Source organism: Ambystoma mexicanum, chromosome 9 (genome assembly GCF_040938575.1).
Source record: "Ambystoma mexicanum isolate Mex_15411 chromosome 9, UKY_AmexF1_1, whole genome shotgun sequence".
In the NCBI taxonomy this organism is placed as follows: Eukaryota; Metazoa; Chordata; class Amphibia; order Caudata; family Ambystomatidae; genus Ambystoma; species Ambystoma mexicanum.
Window position 1 is genome coordinate 1,389,534,144 of NC_090931.1, and position 20,294 is coordinate 1,389,554,437.

Genomic DNA, 20,294 nt, shown 5'->3' on the forward strand with positions numbered 1-20,294 from the left:
AAAGCTGAAGGCTGGGCATCCATATGAAGAAAATCTTGAGAAAAGGATGGCCACTTGCAAAGGTACATATTTGGAAAAATATGACAACCAATGTGAATGGGCCTCAAAACACATTTGAAACTGATGGAGGATTTGGTCCAGAAAGGTTCCACAGCTGAGACACATGAAGAAAGATTTTCAACACATTCTTAACTCGTCTACAACACCTGCAGGGACAAGCCATGGAACTGGGCATTGATAGGTGGATGGCCTGATACAGCAACTGGAGGAAAGCACATGCAGGTTAAGGCATGTGGTTCACTTAGAGCATTACGCCTACAAGTTTCAGCTCGTCCATGACGCTCCAAGATATTTGTTAGTTATCCCATCACACTTAGAACCGCTTAAGATTAGCCACTGGAACACACATTAGGTATCCTTGATATTGCTATCATTAGACTACCTTGGTTTGTGTCCGCAGAACATGGAAGATATGTCATTGTTATGTCTAATTTAATGTGCATCTGTTGTCTAGGACATCTAGTCTATTGTGTTCCGTGAATCCCATTAGCCTGGCTTTTCCATGTCTAGTCCCACCTAGCAGATGCTCTAGAACAACTAATCTATCACCCACAGACTTGGCGGTAGCCGGCCCATAGTGCCAGTAAATCTGACATAGTGACAACAAAGATAAGGTCCATCTGAGTTTACAGTAAGTATAAACGCAACACTTCGGTAGACACCTGCCACTGGCACGGCTTTCCTCCCACGCACTCTAGCATGCAACTAGGACTATGACAAATTCGGTCCAGCTGGTCACATAATCTTTGCACTGAAACACCAGACTTCACCCAACACCTCTCCCATTAGAATACAGCAACAACCTGCAACAAATTCAGTCTAGCTGAGTACACATAGAGTCTCCTGCACTAGCATTCAGTCGTGACCACCTTAAGCACCCGCCCACGTGCTGGACCTCCTCGGTTGCTTACTGCGCCTAATCTTGGCCAAATGCACACATGCATCTTAGGTCTACTCTAAGAAACGTTCCCATACCTGAACTATGATCCCCGAAGGCGTTCCTACCACAAAGCGATTCGAGGCGATAAAACTGGGAAAAGGCGCCATATAAATGACTACTACAATACAATACAAAATGTAAGTCAGCAATAACACGTAGATCCCTGTCAGTGAAGGTATAGGAGGCATCTGGCAGTGAAGGATTGGAAGCAGCACTGGAGGAGTAGAAGGAGTTGCTCCATGAGACTTACTGCCACCATCAGCCATAACCATCTGGATCCCCGGGCCCCACGTTCAGCAGCAAAAGCCCTTAGATGCCTAAAAGCAGGGGGTGGCCCAGGGAACTTGCAATCCCCAGTGCGGTCAGCCTGAAGTGACTGGTGGTGTTGCCTTTGATTCCCTAACCCCAAACGCCTGGGATGTGCTCCATCATGGGCTGTGTGGCGTGTCTTTAGACTTCTCCTGACACTGTGCTGTCATGCAACAGGCAACGTTCTGCCTCTTGCTATAAGTGACTGGATGGCACTGCTTCAGTTGCTCTCGCCCTTCTGAGGTGGCCACTTCCTCCACCTTAGAGACATAAGCTACTCCATGAAGAGGTCAGCAGAGCTTGCATAAACCAATACTGCTAATTTTGGAAACAGCCATTCCAACCTGCAGCACATGAGAGGAGGACCCCCTGTTTTGAACCCAAAGTGGGACATTTCTCAAGTAGTCTTTGCAGGATTAACAGGCTGAACAAGGTGTCAGTGGTGTCCACAGTGGCACCAGCCGACCTAAAGATTATGATCATCTTAACTGACCTCCTGACCTTTCTCTCTTCAGAAGGAAATGAATACCAGGCTATGCGCTGACCGGGCCTTAGAACTAATGTTACTCTAACAACTTTTAGTGAAATTGGAAGCAATGTGGGCTTCATTGCGAGTTTGGTGGCATCTCGGCGGTAACTCCGCTGAGATACCACCAAACTGCATTACCGTTACCGGCACTTGGTCTGGCGCTGTTAGCACTGGATTACAAGTGGTAGTGGCGGTGTTAGTCCCCATTTAATTGGAGTCCGTGGGACTCCATGGGAGATTTCGGCAGTGGTCATTCTGCAAAACTTTGGCAGAAAGGTGTCAGATTTACCTCCAGCTAATCGCTGGAGGTGAATGCTCAAACTTTCCGCCAAACTCGTAGTTGGGTGGTGCAGTAATGCAGCGTTAACGGTATTAGCGCTGCATTTTACCCGTAACACCCAACTCGTAATGAGGCTGAAAGTGTGGGTAAAAGGGTAACTCTGCAATTGAAGGACTTCAAACAAAATATTAAGAGCAATGCAGAATTGGAAATATTTTAGCATGTGCATTGCACACCAGATTCCTTTCTTGGCCTTTTCAACATTTGGCATAATGTATGTGATTTACATGTGCTTTGCCTACGTCCAACTCCTTCAATTCCAGTTTCACACTTGAAACTAGTGAAATTGTAACTCAGTCCTTTGTTGAGAAAACGACTGTGTTACAATAAGCTCCTGCTGAACGGACTGTGCAGATAATCTGTTTAAGGGCATGAATTGTCATTAGCACCATGGGCGGGGGAGCCAGCCAATCGGGTGACTAGGAACGCAGGCTAGCACTACTAGTGAAAGCCCGTGTTCTACTCTGCTTTAAGAAAATAAAATTGTCCCCCAATCCCACTTACCTGTTCGCTGCAGCTTTGGATTCCCACTGCCGAAGCTGCTCCCGTCCCCACTCTGGCCACCATGGAAATGGACGAGGGGCTCCATTCGGAGCCCCGAGTTCCTAATCCATGGAGGCCATGTTGGTAGAGTATTTTTTCTCCGTGTACCGGACGCCGCGAGGCATCCCGTGCACGGAAAGAAAATACGTTCCAATAAAAAATAAAACATTACCACCCGTGTAGCATGCTGAACTGGTGCTAATGGCGATACGCCCCTCGGTGGCTCGGCCCACCCTATGGTTAACGGCCTGCTAACCTCGTTAAAGGACCTGCCACCTCAGGGCATATCGCCTCATTGTTTACCTGGAAGCAAATCTTGTCACAATGGCATGTCTGAATACAGCAGGGAGATCTCTGTAAAAGGGGACACGCAATGAATCACTTTCCCAATCAAATATTTGGTCCCAGAACAGTAGCCAATATACTTTTAAAACGCAAACATTTTAAAAACAAATTTCCTTTAGCTATGAAAACATTTATTTGTGAATATATCTTTGAATCCAAAAACATGAAGCATTGTGTCTTGAAACCGGTAGTAAAAAATTATTTCCATCCTGAAAATGGCACTTATTCTTATTCCCTCCATCCAAAAAAGTGAAAGCTGAAAAAAATAGGACAGATCTGATATTGCTTCATTGTATGCAAAGAGTAAAAAATATTGGGCCTCATTAGGAGTACAGTGCAGTAAAAACGGTGGTAATGCTGCGATAATTCAGTTACCACCATATTACTGCTTCTCCGTACTATGGGTTTGGGGGTAAGGTGAACGACAAATCCCAAAACATGTGGCATTGTGTCTTGGAACTTGTAGTAAATAATTATTTTCATCCTGAAAAATTAAACATTCTTATTTGCTCCGTCCAAAAAGGGAACGCTGAAAAAATGTGACAGACCCAATATTAAACAATATTGGGCCTCATCATGAGTACAGTGCGGTAGAAATTGGGGTAATGCAGCAATAATTCAGTTATCACCGGATTACTGCTCTCCCGTACTTCCGTATTATGAGTTTGGTTGTAAGTTGGACAATAAAACTACAGCATAATCCTCCACTGTACTGCCAAAAATCGGCAACATTTGTAGAATTGCCACCAGAGGAATTACAGAGGAAATTCAACCAAATTCACAATGAGGCCCACTGTCATCAAAAACAGTCCCCAAATATAAAGGATGTTTTCCTGCAACTGCTAATGACACAGTAAAATAAAATAAATAGATGTCACAACCTTTTTGTTCTCCGAATGGGTTCTGTAGACAGACATGATAACGCTCTCATCAATTGTTGGAAATGAATGATCCTGTAGGTCGCTGTTCCGTCTCACCCTGGCTTGGTGCAGTTCATTGCGGTGCATTGCTATGCAAATATCTCAGAAACCATGCATCCTAGGGCCTTGAAACTTGGTTTCGGAGGTTCCATAGGGACCTCGAGTTTTGTTCCTCGTGTCGGGACCATTTGAGAAACAATGGTGAACATGGTTTACGGTTTCGTCGGCAGGCACCATCTCGCAACAATCCTCTGGAAATGTCATTTCACCTGACGCAGCAAAAACCTAACTGCATTCCTTCACCTTTCAGGTCTATTCACCCCGCATACGTTTTTTGTTTCCCTTGCCGGTGAACATGGTTTACAGCTTTGTCGGCAGGTCAAACATATTTTTACTTTTGCTGAAATCAGGGGAAAAGGGTAGGGTGTCCAAATGTCATGTAGCTAGTAATGTCGGAAGGGTCCTAACAGGTAACTATGCAATCTTTGGTGCAGATTGGTGAAACAGTGAGGAATTGTATAAGGAACAACGCTTCGCCAAAGCCACAAACCCACCGACACTTTTCGACTTTTAAATATATAGAAGATAGATGTAAGTACTTGGTTATTTGAAGTTCAGAGAGCTGGAGGGTTCCACGTGTTTTCGTTGCTGTGCAACTGCACATTTACATTTGAAACGTGCAGTTTTCACCAGTCATTTTCGTTTTTTTTAATGGGGGGTTCCCCTCCAAACCCCCACCTAACCCTCTCCCACTACCTCCCCCTGCCACCCACCACCCCCAACTCTCTACAAACACCCAACACATATGTTTAACAAAAAAATTGGAAAAAAACTACTGCAGTGAAAACTGCATGTTTAAAATGTAAACGTGTAGTTTCAAAGTGGCGAAAGCACGCCACATGGGCTGTGTAGTTACAGAAATAGGCAAGCTTGCAGGGCTTTGCTGAAGGCAGGGCAGGGCAGTCATAAGGTTTTGCAGAAAACCTTTGGAAGAGGGCATCACGGTTGATCCTCTTGGATGGAAAGGTCTGTGCAGCCATTGCCGGCACGGTTGGTTGTGAGATCAAAATCCTAGGCAGCCTCAAGAGTAAGGCGACTGGACGTAGAATGAAAAGGGATCGTCATTTACACTCAGAAGCGGTAAATGGAGCGAAACATTGCTAAGGGAAATGGACTATAAGCAAAGAAAGGGGAACATTTATTAAATGGAAACAACCTCAAAGGGACTACTATGAGGGGCTGGGTAGATAACTACACTTACAAAGCAGGATAATTGTATTGGGTCATTTATAGCAGGCTTAATACCCAGAGGTTTCTAAGCACGGACCCGGGGATCAAACCTGTGTTGCTCCGCCTCGTCTTGCTTCCAAGAGCCTGTTGTCCCTGAGCTGTCCTCCCGGTATACCACATACGACATACAGGAAGTCCTGTGTTAGAGTAGATTTTCCTTTTTGAGTCAAATTCGCTCTGCCTGTGAGTCCCCCAGCACATTTTGCTGGACTCCTGGATTTTTGACCAGTTCTCCTGAGTGGGAACCTTTTTCTTTTACTCTGACCATGAGAACCCTTTTTTGCAATTTTTTTGTATTTCTCTTTGGAGTTATGCTTTCCTCCAACTTTTCTGGCATCTACATTTTATTATTGCAGCATCAGCACTTTCTGTTCAGTGTTGCTGGGAGCCCCCTGAGCTTTCCTTTTTATTTTACCTGTGTTAACACATGTTACCAGGGCAGGGACACCCTTTTTCCCCCTTTTATTTTGCGAGATCAGCACACCCACCCTTAAGGGGAGTGTGAGGGAAAACATTGGGCCTCATTACACGGAAGGCGGTGGGTCCAGGGTGCTATTAGGACCATGCCGGTAAATTACCGGCACCGCCTTGGCGGAAAGGGGATTTATCGCCCCATTCCAAGGTTGGTGGGGCGGTAAATCCCCCTTCCGCCATTGCCCTTCCCCATTCCCATTTCTGCCCCATAGGGCTCTATGGGAATGGGGAAGGCGCTAATTACGGCACCGCAATTTTGCGGTGCCGTAATTAGCTCCGAGGTCCCTTAGCGGGTTGGTTTTTAACACCTGCAAAAAGCAGGCGTTAAAGCACCAACCCGCTAAGGGACCTCGTAGTAAGGCGGTAATGGTTAACGGCCACCGTTACCATTAACGGTGGCCGTTAACCATTACCGCCTTCCGTGTAATGAGGCCCATTGTCTCCCTTTTCTCGCTTTTCCAGTAACTTTTAGTTACTGTTGCAAGTTCATCTGACAGGCGGGTGGCAGTGTACGTTCTTGCATGACTTTTTGTGGACTCTCAATTTAGGCTGTCTTCACAGCTGCAGTATGGGACACAAGGTTCACCATTGACCTCCAATGGTGGCCCGTACCTTTTTAAACCCCATTCTTGATTACTTGCTCTTACTTGAGCCTTCTTCTACCTGCCTGGGTGGGGGAGGTCTTGATGGGTCTTTTGTCTTTGGAGGGCCTCCCTTGGAAGCCCACCATTGCTCTCTGAATGCCTGAAAGGACAGGAAGTTTTGGGGGGGGGCTGGGGTGGATTGAAACTCCCCTGGTCTTTGTCCTACAGTGTGCCTCCAACCATTTTGTGCTGGGAGGCTGGATGTCCCCATTGGACATCCACCTCCCAAGTTTGAGTAAACGCATATATGGCGATTGGTGGGCTCAGACAGTTTTCCTACATAAAAGACGAGGAACCTGGAGCAGAAACTCGAAGTCGACTACTGAAACTGAAGATTCAAAGAAGAAGGACATTCGTAGCCACTTCCTGCGACCATCAGAGCTGTCTGATGAGTAACTGCTGCTGTACCGACCTCAACCTCTGTGCAACAGGGAAGTCCTAAAGCGGGCAACTTGCTCCCTTGGACTGGTGGGCCTAACCAGTCCTAAGATGAACTGCATCTTCAGGCATCCCTGGACAAGCTGCCACCTCCACAGCCTGCAATTCCTCAATGCCCGGGGTCCTGTGCTATTTTGCGGCGGAGCATCTTCTGAGGAACGGTTTTGTCTGAAGCTTGGTAGGCATCCTTCTGGACCTACAGTGACTGGATCCTGCTCCTGAAAGTCCCCTCAGCCGAGACGAGGACTGAGAAAGGGTGCAAACTCCACCACACAACCGTCCTTGTAACAAGCTTTGAAAAAGGCACCAGTGAGCCAGTGCTGCAAGGAACTTCTGTTGAGCACTCAACTACTCGAGGGTAACCATCAGACCCATTGCATGTTTTTTTCTATAGTCGCCAAGACCAAGATTTCTGAACAAGGATCTGCCGTCACCTCTCCTTGTGGACCGTCCTGCTGCACCAGTTTATTTGCTTATAAGGTGCTGTACGGCCCCTAATGCTTACTTCCGGCCTGATTTGTTGCTCCTGTGCTCCGGTGGGTTGCAGTTAAGCTGTTGCTTGCATCCCCACCAAAGCCAGCATTGAGCTACATTGTGGTGGACAACCTTTTGTGCTCCTTAACCAAAGAAACCTAATACTCACCTGTAAACTTAAAGAACTCTTCAGAGACTCTGCCTAATCCACTGCTTACTTGTCTTTTCTTCCCCAGCCCTTGGTCACTGGGCCCCAGGCCCCCCCTTGACTTTGTGAGACTCACCTAGCATAGGGTTGGACTTCGTAAGATTGGTTAAGCAGGAGTTAACTAAGTTATACAAGTTGGCTTAAAGTTTGCATCTTGTGTCAGATGTTTGTACCACTTTGGTGTTACCTTACAAATGTTCTAAAGTATTTTTGATTGTTTGGATATTGCAAGTATTCTGTGTTTATACTACTGTGTGATTGTACTTACCTTACTTAAATGTTATAAACCTAAGTGCCTATAACATAAATACCTATTTTCATATAACTTCTAGTGTGTAAGATTTTCCTTGAACTAAATGCTCAGAGTTCTGTGTACCTCACTACAGCCCTCCTCCCCCCTAAATTAAGCCTAGCTGCTCAGCCATTGCTATCAAACCATTGGGTAGTTCAGGCCTAAGCTAAGAGTTGTAACCCTGTACACCCAAGAGTGAGTCTTCTGAAGTCCTCTCACAGATAAGACTTTTGTAAAACTCCCTAACATCCTGCCTTTAACAATAAGGCTGGTCTGCTCCCATTGGTGGCAGTACCAATACTGATTTGTATACAAATGTTCCAATTTTGGAATGGTGCCGACGGGCTAAAAGACACAGGTGTGAAAGGTCGCATAGAGCAATGCCAGTGGTTAAGATTAATTCAAAACCTTCCACCCATTATACTTTTTTTGTTGAAATGTGACAACATGCATCAGATAGCACTGGCATTTTTCTTTTTTAAATATACCTTCTGTCTAGGAACTAAGACAACTCTATCTGAAGTCAGTCAGGTTGAATTGTGAATTGTGTTTTAATGACTATTAATAAATTGAACATGCTTTGAATTGTAAACTTGGCATATGGATGTGCTGTGGTGTTCACACCTACCTCTCATATATATATATTCTCGTTAACCTCCCAAAAAAGAGGTAGAGTATTCACTATCCTTTTTAGTGAAATTTTGGGTTTCCCTTCTTCGTAGTTTTTTGTTTATTCTGACATTATTACTACCTCATCTAAAAAGGACATTTTAGGTACAAAGAATTACAAAAATATATAGATGTTTTAGGAATTAAACAAGTTTTTTTATACCTTATAAAATCATTTATCCCAATGAAAAATCATCTCTATAGTCCTGGGTAGTTCAACTGAAGTATAAAGCTAGAGAACTGTAATTAAATATAAAAACAAATACCTATTTTAAGGTGTGACTTAATGCATAACTCACCGAAGGGTTTCCTTGAGAACAGCTCTGATGAGGGGCATTTTTGGGACATCTTCTGCGATGGGCACTTGACTCTTTCCCAGGTTCCTAACAATTTCCTCATACACCTCTTGCTGAATGTCAGGGTTCTTCGCCAAAAGAAACGACGCCCAGGACAAAGTGAACGAAGTCTGAAGAAAACAAAATCAAATGCCATTTTTGAGGTCAGACTCACAGACAGATGCTCCAAGCATGAATGAAGTCAAAATATTTAATATGTTAAATGATACTTTACTTGATTGCAAGTGACAACCCAAAACTCCACAAACACCTCAATCTGGTTCTATCTATGTTATCACTTGTCCCTGTAATTTGCGGTACATAGGCATGAACTCCCATGAATGAATGTTGATCCAATATTAGGACCGGCCAGACTCAAGCACCTTTGGTCAAACATTTTCAGGATAAGGGACACACGGTCAAGGCCTGCAGTTGTTCATATTGGAAGCTATTCACCCCAATAAGAACTTTTCCACTCTGCAAAGGTTACACAAGTTAGAACAACATTGGATTTATAGACTAGATACTCTCAATTCTGGCCTTAACGAGGCCATCAATTGGTCCATTCTTATGTGAGAGTGACCTCTAGTCTGGCAACCAACCACTGTTATCTGTATCATGATATCTTCCCTTGTTTTCCATCCAGAGATTCAGTTGTTTCACTGGTCACCCTCTGCATTCACACTTGTGACCCCAGCTACTTGGCATCCCACTTAGTACCTTCAGCCCCTACTATTTGTACACATTTGCATGTGCGCTGCGTTCAACACACATCTCCTGCTCTGTGTGTGGCACTATCCAGTCAACAGATGTTTTTCATCAAGCACTGTTATAAGATGGCCGCCAAATTTTTTGCCGCCCACACTTCATCATGAAAGAGGGACCGGTCCATGCACATATTGTCCTTCATTCATGTTCATGGCTATTTATTTGTATCTGATTCCTTCTGACACAGGAGATTGAACAGCTTTTCCGTCTTCATTCAGACATTTTGTCACAGCGCGAACCACACTGTGTCAATAGTCCTGTCTACGCAATGCTAGGTAAGTGCCACGTTGTTATTACTATGGTTGAGCCGAACCTGGTTTTGAAACATTTTAATACACATGTATTCTGCCACACACGGCCCCAGGTCCTACAGAGGCACTGCACATAGGTGTCACAGCTAGTTGGATTAGATGCACTGCTGGACGCTTTCTAGTTACAGACACAGGGCGTTTTCAGTCTTTACAGTGAAGGAGATGGGAAGTCCTGATGGAACTTGGTGTGATGCTCTGGTGGTGTGCCTCTTTTCAGCTATATTCTGCACTATATCCCTTCTTTTACAATTGAATATGTCACATGTCACGAGGAGTTGCACTACCCCCTTTGTTGCACACTTTTCGGGTTTGAACACAGGCATAAGATTTACTCCTTAGGGGTTCCATAGTTAGCACTTACACAGTGTTACTTTCTATTACCCTGCAGGAGCTTTATCTGACTAATCCCCGCAGGCAGTGCTGGCATTTCCACATTATTTCTGTTTGTACCAGAATGTGGACCCTTCTAGCGGCCTGAAACTCTTGAGTCGACGACGATAGACAACCTTGGGGGTTGTTCTTTTTTTCTCTGACGGCACATTGGACCTTTATTAAATTGACTGTTTTTCAAATGTATTTGATAGATTCCTTGTTGACTAAGTTTCACATGATAAAACACTTTTTTGGTGTATATCTGGTATATTTCTTCAATATTTCCAGGCTTTATGGGTATACTTTGTACCATTTTCAGTAATGTTTTGAACTTCCGTGTCTCTTTGTTTTTATTAGTATGCAATAGGTGTCGTGTGTATTTGTGTTCCAACTGTTCACCACTTTTGCTCTTGTTTTCTGTGCTTTATTCACAATAAGGCAGCTACGGTATAGGTATACATTTGTTTGATGATATTTGTTTTGATTGCACATTTTTCTGTGTTGTTCTCCTTAAATATATTTGCTCGAAGTAAAGAACAATCTGCATGAAGAACTCATCTGTATGTTTGATTATTACCTTTTAAGTTACTGTTTAAAGTACATGAAACAAACTTTATTGTGTACATTTGCATCAATACCTATGTTTGAGCTGTGGTATTTATAGGACACATGTCCAGAGTACGCATTGGATTATTTACATTTAATTTTTGAATTTGATTAAGCAATACAACATATGCATCCTTAAGCAGTGGGCCCATGTCCTTTGCTAATATATACCCCTGAGCACACTTATGGCTGGATTTTGAGGGTCTATGCCAGGAACCTGATTTAAAAAAAAGAGAGATTCTGGATACCCTAAACCTCTGCCTCTTGGGAAGCTAAGGAAAGAGAATGGAGGGTGTCAAAAGGAAGCTTAACCAGCACCATGACCACCTCTGCCAATGGAACTCTTTCATCATCACTGAATGCATGTCTTTCTGGCAACTAGTTCCCTGACAGTCATATCCACTCACTAGGATGCCTGTAATGCTTTCCTGTAACAGAAAACACCACACTGTCCGAACATATGGTCGAAAGGCATTTCGTCAAAAGACATTTCGTCGACGTAATTTGGTCGAAAACCAAATGGTCGAATTTTTTATTTTATTTATATATATATTTTTTAGGTTGTAGTTTAGGGAAAAAAAGGTTTTTTTTTTTAAAAAAAGGGGGTTTGGGGGAAAAGTGAAAATAAAAAATACGACCATTTGGTTTTCGACCAAATGGTTTCGACCAAATGTCCTGTCGACGAATTTTTTTCTACGAAATGTCTGGCAACCAAACACCACAATAAGGATCTCACATATACATGAGATATTTGGTCAGAACATAAGACTGTACGCTGTACTTCATCTGATATTTGCAGTTCTATGGCCTCCTAAAGCACCCGCGATTTGGACCAGAATGTTAATCACAATTACACTCTGTGCATGTTAATTCCAATTTCAGAAAGGCAAGGGGTGAAGGGTGATGAGTTGTGTAAGGGTGCAGAAGAAGGGGGAGACTAACACACAGGTTACATAGTGGTTGCTTAAGACTTTTACTTAAGATCTAAATAAAGTAAAAACCTATCTTTGCCTATATCTAAGAGGGTTTCCCTACCACAACAAAAATACTAGAGGGTCACATGATGTCTATATAAATCAATAGTCCATTTTCCTGTGTCAAGAATCCTACTTCTGTACTTCACACTTATAACTAAACTAAAGAGGTAGTGGATCTTCTTGGTCAAGAAGAATGGTTCCCTTCTTCAGGACAATGGATCACAGTTCCAGTTGTTAGGAGGTATTTTTACCTGAGGAAATGACTCCCCTCCCCAAGTCTCAATCCCTTTCCAAGGCACAAAAAACTGAGTTCCAGGGTGTAATGTCAGCACTGAGAAAAGTTCTCAACTAAACTCAAAAGGTAAAGTTCCAGTTCAAACATCAACATTCCTTACTGCCCATAGTTGACTCTTCACCATTGGGTTCCTGGAGAATGCTCCCTTCTCCAGGTATCTTGTTCCTTGGTTTTCCAGCACCGTGGGCAATGACTCCCTTCCCCTTACTTCAATATTTTAACATAAAGGATTTCTTCTCTCCAAGGAGAATGACGCCCTTCCCCTGGATCATTGCATTGATTCTGTTTGTAAACTCGATCACAAGGTGAATTACTCCCTTCTCCTGATGTCTGACTCTCTGTGCTGTTCTCCACACACAGCCAAAGGGTAGTACTCCCTTCCCCTGAACTCTCTTTTCACTTGGTTTCACGATTTCATAATACCTCGGGAATTACTCCCTGGCCTTCCTTGGCGTTGTTCTCACACTCTCTTGGCTTACATTCACAGTTCACAACATCAGGGGGAATGTCTCCTTTCTCCCGACATTTATTCTCTTTCCTGCTCTGGCAGACCTGGTTCCCTACCCTGCCAGGTACTGCCACGAAGAAGATGGTTTAAAGCTTTCTTCGTACTTATGTGTGGATCCCAAACCCATCTTTCCTCTTATCCTCTCTTTGGCAGACCTGGTTAACTACCCTGCCAGGTATTGCCACAAAGAAGATGACCCAGAAGGCTATTCGTTATTGGGTGCGGGTCCCAGGGTACCGGCCTACAGCCCCTTGTCACATGGCACAGCTTCCCTGCTCAATGCTCCTAGAGGGAGGGCTTGAGGGCTTAACTCATTCGCCAGTCCTTCTTCCTGTATTATGACGAGTGGGCAGAAACAACTAAAATGTCCATTTCAGTTCTCACCATGGCTCTTCATTGTTCTGCACCTCTTTCTCCTCTCAGTACTTGTCATAGGTGCCCTACTGGTGTAGTCTCTGCTCTTCTTCATCTCAGTAGTTGTTAAGGGGGTCATGCCTAGGTAGTCCTTACTCTTCCCTGCCTCAGTGAATCTTATTTCACTGATCCTACCCAAGTACATGGGGTGGTTGTGCTTGGTATTGTGGTGTACCCCCAGGGGTAGGTTGAAGAGGAGTAATTCGTACTGCATTCTCCCTAGATGTATGTCCCTACTCCCAGAAGGGGAGTCCCCATGAGATCCTCCTTCTGTGTACCACCCCCAGGGGGACGATCGGGTAGCGGCCTCACCTCCCTGGCCTCATGGGAAGGGGCTCCCCTTTGGGGAGAAGTGACGACATCTATGGATTTGTCACAGTGGCTATGAACATAAAAAGCATTGGCAAAGTGAACAGTTTGGGATTTGTTAAAGGGAACTCGTTCACTGCGCACGCTGCCTACCTTGTCCGAACCCAAGAGAATAAAGAAGGTGGATGGAATGACCAATGGAGCAATTGCCTAGGAGAGCAGTGTAGCATCCTTGCACTTCCCTAGTCGCAACCACATCACTGGTGATTCAAAGTTTGCTGCCAGCTGTATAAACTAAGGGACAATACACGAGACAAAACTCATGGTGTTGCAAAAGCCCCTTCTTTGGGTCAAAAACAATTTAGTCCCAATAGTTATAGCTAAGGACACCTATGCGCTAAAATGTATTGTGCTGCTAAAGCAACATGTATAAGCAAATCTATGTACCCTTGTCCTGAGCCGTTACGAGATCAACCTAATTATGGTGCTGAACTGCTACCTATGAGCCAAGGTTTTATTTTTGAATTTATAAAGCGCACAAAGCGGCCATGGGGCATCGATGCTAGGAGGTTAATTAGGACATGTTTGCCAATGGTTGCCAAAATGTTAGGTGAACGCAGACTATGGTTGCCAATGTTTGTAGATGGCCAACTTTGGTTGGCGATGGACCGATCTTGGTTGGGGACAGAGCCAGCCAGCATGCATGCATGCCCACTGCCTGACCCTAACAATCCTCTGCCAGTACCAGCAATACCAAATGCCTGACACTAAAAGGGCTGCTAAGAGAGACCCAAGCAGTGCAGCCAAATTACACCCAGGATCGATATGTGCTATCAACATGCCAAATTACCTCTCTACACATCTACAGCATTCATTTTGGCATGCACTAAAAGTCTCATCTCAATGGTCCAAAAGTAAAAAAGTAATTAAAGAAAGGTTTACCGTGTCAACACCAGCCAGGAGCATTTCTGTCATGTTGGCATAGAGCTCTTCTAGGGAAAGTTCTTTACTGATAAGGAGGCACGTGAGGAGCCCATTTTCAACCTCCTCGCCTCTTTCCACGCGTTCCTCGATCTCCCGTAGCTTGTTGTCCACATGGATTTGACCTTTTGGAACAGAAGAAAGAAGTTTAACTTTCAATTCCAACATCAAGATTATTTGATTTGACACCCTTTAGCTACATGTCCTGTCGTGCATCAGAAATAGGCAAACAAAATACAGAAACTATTAAAAAAGAAAAAACACAAGCATTTATCACATTGTTACAAAATGCAAAATGGAACTTTGTTAAAAATAGGAAAGAACAAGGGGGAAATGAAGGGGGAGGTGAGTAGAACCTCTAGGCTGTGCAATTCCAAGTGATGGCAAGAGGGGACCAGTGAACCAGGGCAGAAGTCTCATCTCGTTTGCAAGTGAACGAGATGTCGGGTTATGGAGGAAAGTTTGCATTTTAGGATATGTCACGGGAGATCAAGAATTCATTGCAGGTTTGTGTTTTTATGTGCGTCTTGCATCTCCTTGGGGTGTCTGATAGATTTCTCGCTCTCTGGTCTTTGATGATGCAATAATAAGGCAGACCCCCATCCAATGATGTTTACTCGCATTAGTCTCTTAAGGTCTTATAATCACATCATTCCAGAAGGCACCTGTTTTTCAACTGGAAAAGCATCAGATTGAGGTGTGCCACTCATTCATCTGTTAAATGCTGGCGTTAGGCACTAACTCTCATTGACACATTCTATGGGATACCGGAGTCATAATCCCCCAGTGTTTCCGTGGAGCCAGACGCCGGAAAAATGCACGAGTCCGGTGGCAGCCAGGCCGATTTTAGCGGCAAGGCTACCGCCGGGCGTGTAATGATGCCCATAGATGCAAACACTACAGTACTGTTGATGCATACTACTGGGGTTGCTGCTTCAAAGCACCTGGTGGGAACATGTTGTGGTTCAATAAAAACTCCATCTACAGTTCACAGGCACAAACCCAAAACGTTCTGCACATGCACGTGTTAATGAAAATAGCTGGAGGGATGGTCAGGAAAAAGGTTGTGACAGAGCAAAGTGCTTGGCACCTGCAGCCCACAAACAGTCATCCCCTCAATTGAGAGCTTTAAGGAGGCCGGGGAGTCGTTAGCCACTGGACCCTAGAGAACGTTTATAGAGGGAGGTGGCGGTCAGGAGCGTGGACCCACACAATGGCACACTAGGCCATTTGATCCATTCCCCTCTATACCTTTCTCCATGCTGCACCACCTTCCAGACTGCGATCAGCATGCGACCAGCATGACCACGTTCTTCCTTTGGGATCACTCACTAAGTCCAATGCAAGACTGGACCAGGAACAAGAGGATACTCTCTTCTCAAAATACACACAGTTCATGATTTCTCAGGTCATGACGTTTTTTGTGAAGTATATAATTTGGAAGGTCATGCCGATGGCTACACAGCTGACTCCCCACAGTACCCACCAGAGCTGCAGCCTCAGACAACGCATCCAACAATGCAGCAACCTCTACCGTTGCAGCCGTTCAACCCACAGCTCCAGTGCCCCCCAAAAGCCTGAACTGCCACATAAGGGGCTCCAACCTCCACCTCTGGTGGATATGACCTCTAAGGGGGACACCCACCCATCAAATATACTTCTACTAGGAACATAAGTAGCCGAGAGGTACAGAACTCAATAAGAGCATTCCAAAAATGAGTTTTGTCCATAATGGAATTCATGAACTTGCTGTTCCAGAGCCCTGATATGTGGAATCTCGAAAACTGGAGGAGGTCCTTTTGGACAGGACAGGCAGGAAACCTCCCACAACACCAGTGAACAAATGGCTGGACGTCTAGTTCAGGATGCCTCACTTCTCAACCATGGTCACAATGAGGAGCGGTCTCTCTGCTTCTGGCTTAGAAGAGGGGGCATTCTGCCACAGATAGCACATACTCAGCCTCACTGGCACTCCCGGGAAAAGAGGATAAGTTGCTGGCCCACTGAGGAAAAGAAAGATACCAAAATAGCACCCTCCACGTGACACATGCCAACATATGGCACCATTATGGCAGCCTGCAATATGCACCACTTCCAGGACACAACAGAGATGGCCAAAGATCTCCCCCAAAAAGGGAAGGAGCAAATTCTCTGGGAATGCTGGACATAAAGCAACTGGCCTATGAAATGCAGAACTCAGCCGTTAGGCATGTGGATAGCGTGCCAACAGGCATGTGTCTTGGACTGGATGTGAGGAGGTGGGGCATGGCTGAAATGCACCAAGATAAATATTGAATCCATTAACAAGATTTGTAGCCTAGTACTCAATGGTCTCCAACTCTTCCACCCCACCGGTGATGAAGACCTTACCTAAGAAAAGACAGACACTTTGACAGTGAAACTGATGTTGGCCATTACGAAGCAGCAACAGAAGCATAGGGGTGGCGCAACTACCAAGGCTTCAAGGAGCTCAATCACACTCCCAAGAAAGGTGGAATCCTAGCTCAGGCTCATCTATTGAAGTCATGATAACCATGGGATTGTTTTTTTCCCTGAGCCCATCAGTGAACTACAATAAGTCCATCCTGAGCCTGTAGGTGAACTATAATAAGACCACCCTGATGCTGGCAGACAGGATACACTACACTGGATTTATATATGTGACATGTCCATGGGCACAGCCTTTTCAATCGAGGAAAGGATCCTGGCAATTCAGACTACAATTTCCCAGTTGATGATGTCTGATCGAGTCCCGGCCCTTCTATTCCAAAGGCTGTTAGGGCCCATATTCTCTGGTGGTTCCCCTTGCGATGTATCATATGAGAGACACACAGTTACAATTGGCTTATCACTGGGATCAAGAGGCTTAAGAGTGTCTTCCTGCATTCCAGTGCCCAGGGTCTGAGTGGTGGACATCGAGTAGCTATTTATGAGCCTGATCCTCAGATTTTCCTCATGAAGGACTGCTCCCTCTACACATATGTAGCAAAAATGGCTGTCTGGAAGTGCATGATCTATTGTTACTGATAGAACGGATGTCGGAAAGAAACTTACTAGAACTGAGAGTGATCTGTTCGGCACTGAAGTCCTTTCCGCGATCGATCTTTGGCCAGAGTCCTCATCATCACAGACGACAACTCTGCTACGTTTCCACTGAACAGGCAGGAGAGCATAAAACCCCTCCGATTTACAGGTTGGTGCAAGAACTATGGAGTTTGTGCATCCACCATGTTGTTTTTCCAATTGCAGTTCACCTACATACAAACTCCTTCAACAAGCAGGACTAAGTTCTACAGGAATGGTCCATATCACAGACTCGGGTGGATCAGCTCTTACTTGATAATTGGCTGATGGACATGTTTGCAACTAAGGAGAACAAGACGTGTCCCCTTGTCGCGTCATGGAGCGTTTAAGGGATCTACTCGCATTCCTTCTTCCATAGGACAGGCAGACAGTTCCCTTAGGTGTTTCCTGCTATGCCTCATATTGCAAAAGTGGTTCACAAACTGAGGAGGACCAAGCACTGTCACCTTGTCCTGCTAGTACTATAGTGAGCAGAGAAGGTGAGTTTTGTGGACCTCCTAATGCTGTTCAGCTACCCTCCTTTGCCTCTCTGTCTCACGACCTTCTGACAGAAGGGGGAGTTCTCGCTCAGATCTTTGTCCTTCAATTGCCCTGCTTAGAAGCCTGGCCTCTAAAGGGGGACGTTCAGCAGTATTGGCCTCACAAAAGAGTGTGGTCCTAGAGGCGGCCAAGGAGCAATCCACTAGACAACAATACATAAGTAAGTGGGCAATATGTTGTTACTGATTACTATAGACAGGCCTCAACCCGCTAGTGACTACTTAGGATATGGTCCTGTCTTTTATGGAGGGCGTGCGGCATCGGGCATGAAGACGGAATTCTGACATGCCCATTTCTAGTATAAAAGAGCATACTTAAATTCTGATGGCGCTGTTTTCTCTCTTGCAAACCCACTGGTGAAAGGGCATTTTACCAGCCTCATGAAGCTCCAAACGTATGTGAGTTGCCCATCTGGTACGGAAGCTTAACATCATTCTCTCTTCCCTAATACATAAACATTTTGAGCCTGTGTTCAAGGAAGTTATGAATTTTGAGGTAAGCCAATCTGTCAATGATTTTCAAGAGGAAGGGGACAGTAGTTATGGGTCGGTAGTTAGTTGGGATTGCCGGGTCGAGGGTAGGTTTCTTGAACAGTGGGACAATATAGGATTCTTTGAGGCTAGGTGGGACAAAGTAAGTGGCGAATGAGGAATTAATGATGGCAGAGATAAGTGGGAGCAGGAGTTCTGCGCATTCTTTTACGATGGAGGCTGTACAAGTGCCACCTTTGCAACATGAGGGTTTAAGACCTTTGATGATAGTAGCAAGGTCAGATGTGTTGAAACTGGAAGAGAGGGATGTCACTTAGTTCTCTGTGTTGTGGAGTGTGCAGATAGGCGGCTGGTATGCAAGATTGTTTGGCTTTTATTTTGGCTTACAGTTGTGCAATTATGCCCGTGAAGGTGTCTTGGACATTGCAGCACCATGAGTTGTGTTTCAGGATGGTGGAAGGGGGAGTGATGGGGGTTTCAAGCTCTTGGAGGATGGTAAATAGTTCTTGTAAGCTAGAGGAGGCATTATTCTTTCGTTATAGGTGGCAGCTTTGGTGGCATGAACCAGTCAGATAGCACAGCAAGTAGAGTGCTCACTTTGACATGCGTGCAGAGCCTGCTGACTGAGGTTCGTATCCCGGTGGGGCCAAACTCAGCCTTTCACCCTTCCAAGGTCGATAAATGAGCACCACACAACGTAGGTAATAATAAGCAGCACTCAGATGCGTAAGGGTTCATATCACTATATAAATGCAAATTATTATTATTATTATGAATCAATGGTTTGTAGTGGAGGGAGATTTTGGAGAGGTAGACTGTTTGCTGACGTCGAATCTTTGTTTCATGTGGCATCGGCTGCTCTTTTCCTAGCACGGGTGGCCTAGAGATGGAAAGTGAACCAGGAGTTGAGGTGTAGCGTGTTTTTGGCATTCCAGACTTTGAGGGGGGCCAAGTGGTCAATGGATTTACTAAGCAAGGTGTTGTAGTGGGCCACCAAGGTGGTAGCGTGCTGGAGGAGAGGGAGGAGATGGCTGAGCAAGGGGATTAACTGGGCACTGGTCAGGTTGCGAGTGCTGCAGGAAATAATGGTGGGTGGGAAGGACCCTGACTGCGCAGGACGTTCAGTGTTTGCTTGGGATAGGGATCGAGAAGATGACGGTATGGTGGTCTGACCAAGGGCAAGCTAGGTTAGAGAGGACTGTGATGTTGCTTTCATGATCCAGGAGCTAGTCTAAGTTACGGCCTTTGGAGGGAAAGGGTCTATGATGCGTTCAATACAACCTGAGGCTGCTGTGGAGTTGGACAAGGCAGGGGCCTCTGTGTCATGATGAGAAGTTAGGTCATTGACTTATGGTTTGTAGTGATGAGTTGGGCATGGTCGTCCTCGAAGGTCGCGATGGGACCTGGGGGATGATAGAGGAGGGGGAGGGTAATAGTTGTATTAAGTGAGCAGTTTAGTTTGGCTGGGATTGATTGACAGTTAGGGAGTGGGTGGAGTTAATGGAATGCAAAGAGAGGGATTCCTTATAGATGATGGCAACTCAGCCCGCTTTTCTCAGTGTCCTATCACAGCAAAGAATGGCATATCCTGTGGCGACAGCAATGGATAACGAAGGGCCGGCGGCCAGGGTTAACCATGTTTCTGTTAGGGCAAGGATATCGAGATTCTTAAGGATGGTGAGGTCAAGGATATCATGTTCGTGGGCAATTAGGGATCTGGTGTTGAGTGGGGCACATCGGAGCAGAGAGGCTGGAGATGTGAGGGCAGGCTGAGCTTCTGTGACTTGGGAGGGGTTGGTGGGTATCGCTAGGTGGGAAGGAGATGAAG

The 20,294-nt window shown here is 45.2% G+C and overlaps 1 protein-coding gene across 2 annotated transcripts in view; it reads right to left on the minus strand.

The window, feature by feature from the left end:
- The window catches only part of CYP27C1 (cytochrome P450 family 27 subfamily C member 1), a 111,523-nt gene that overhangs the window by 21,022 nt on the left and 70,207 nt on the right, over positions 1-20,294 (minus strand). For both annotated transcript variants that reach the window (XM_069616792.1, XM_069616793.1), the window contains exons 5-6: positions 14,313-14,476; positions 8,775-8,941 (exon numbers count right to left, since the gene is read on the minus strand). In XM_069616792.1, the coding sequence (XP_069472893.1) occupies positions 8,775-8,941; positions 14,313-14,476 (331 nt within the window). The remainder of the gene's footprint in view (positions 1-8,774; positions 8,942-14,312; positions 14,477-20,294) is intronic.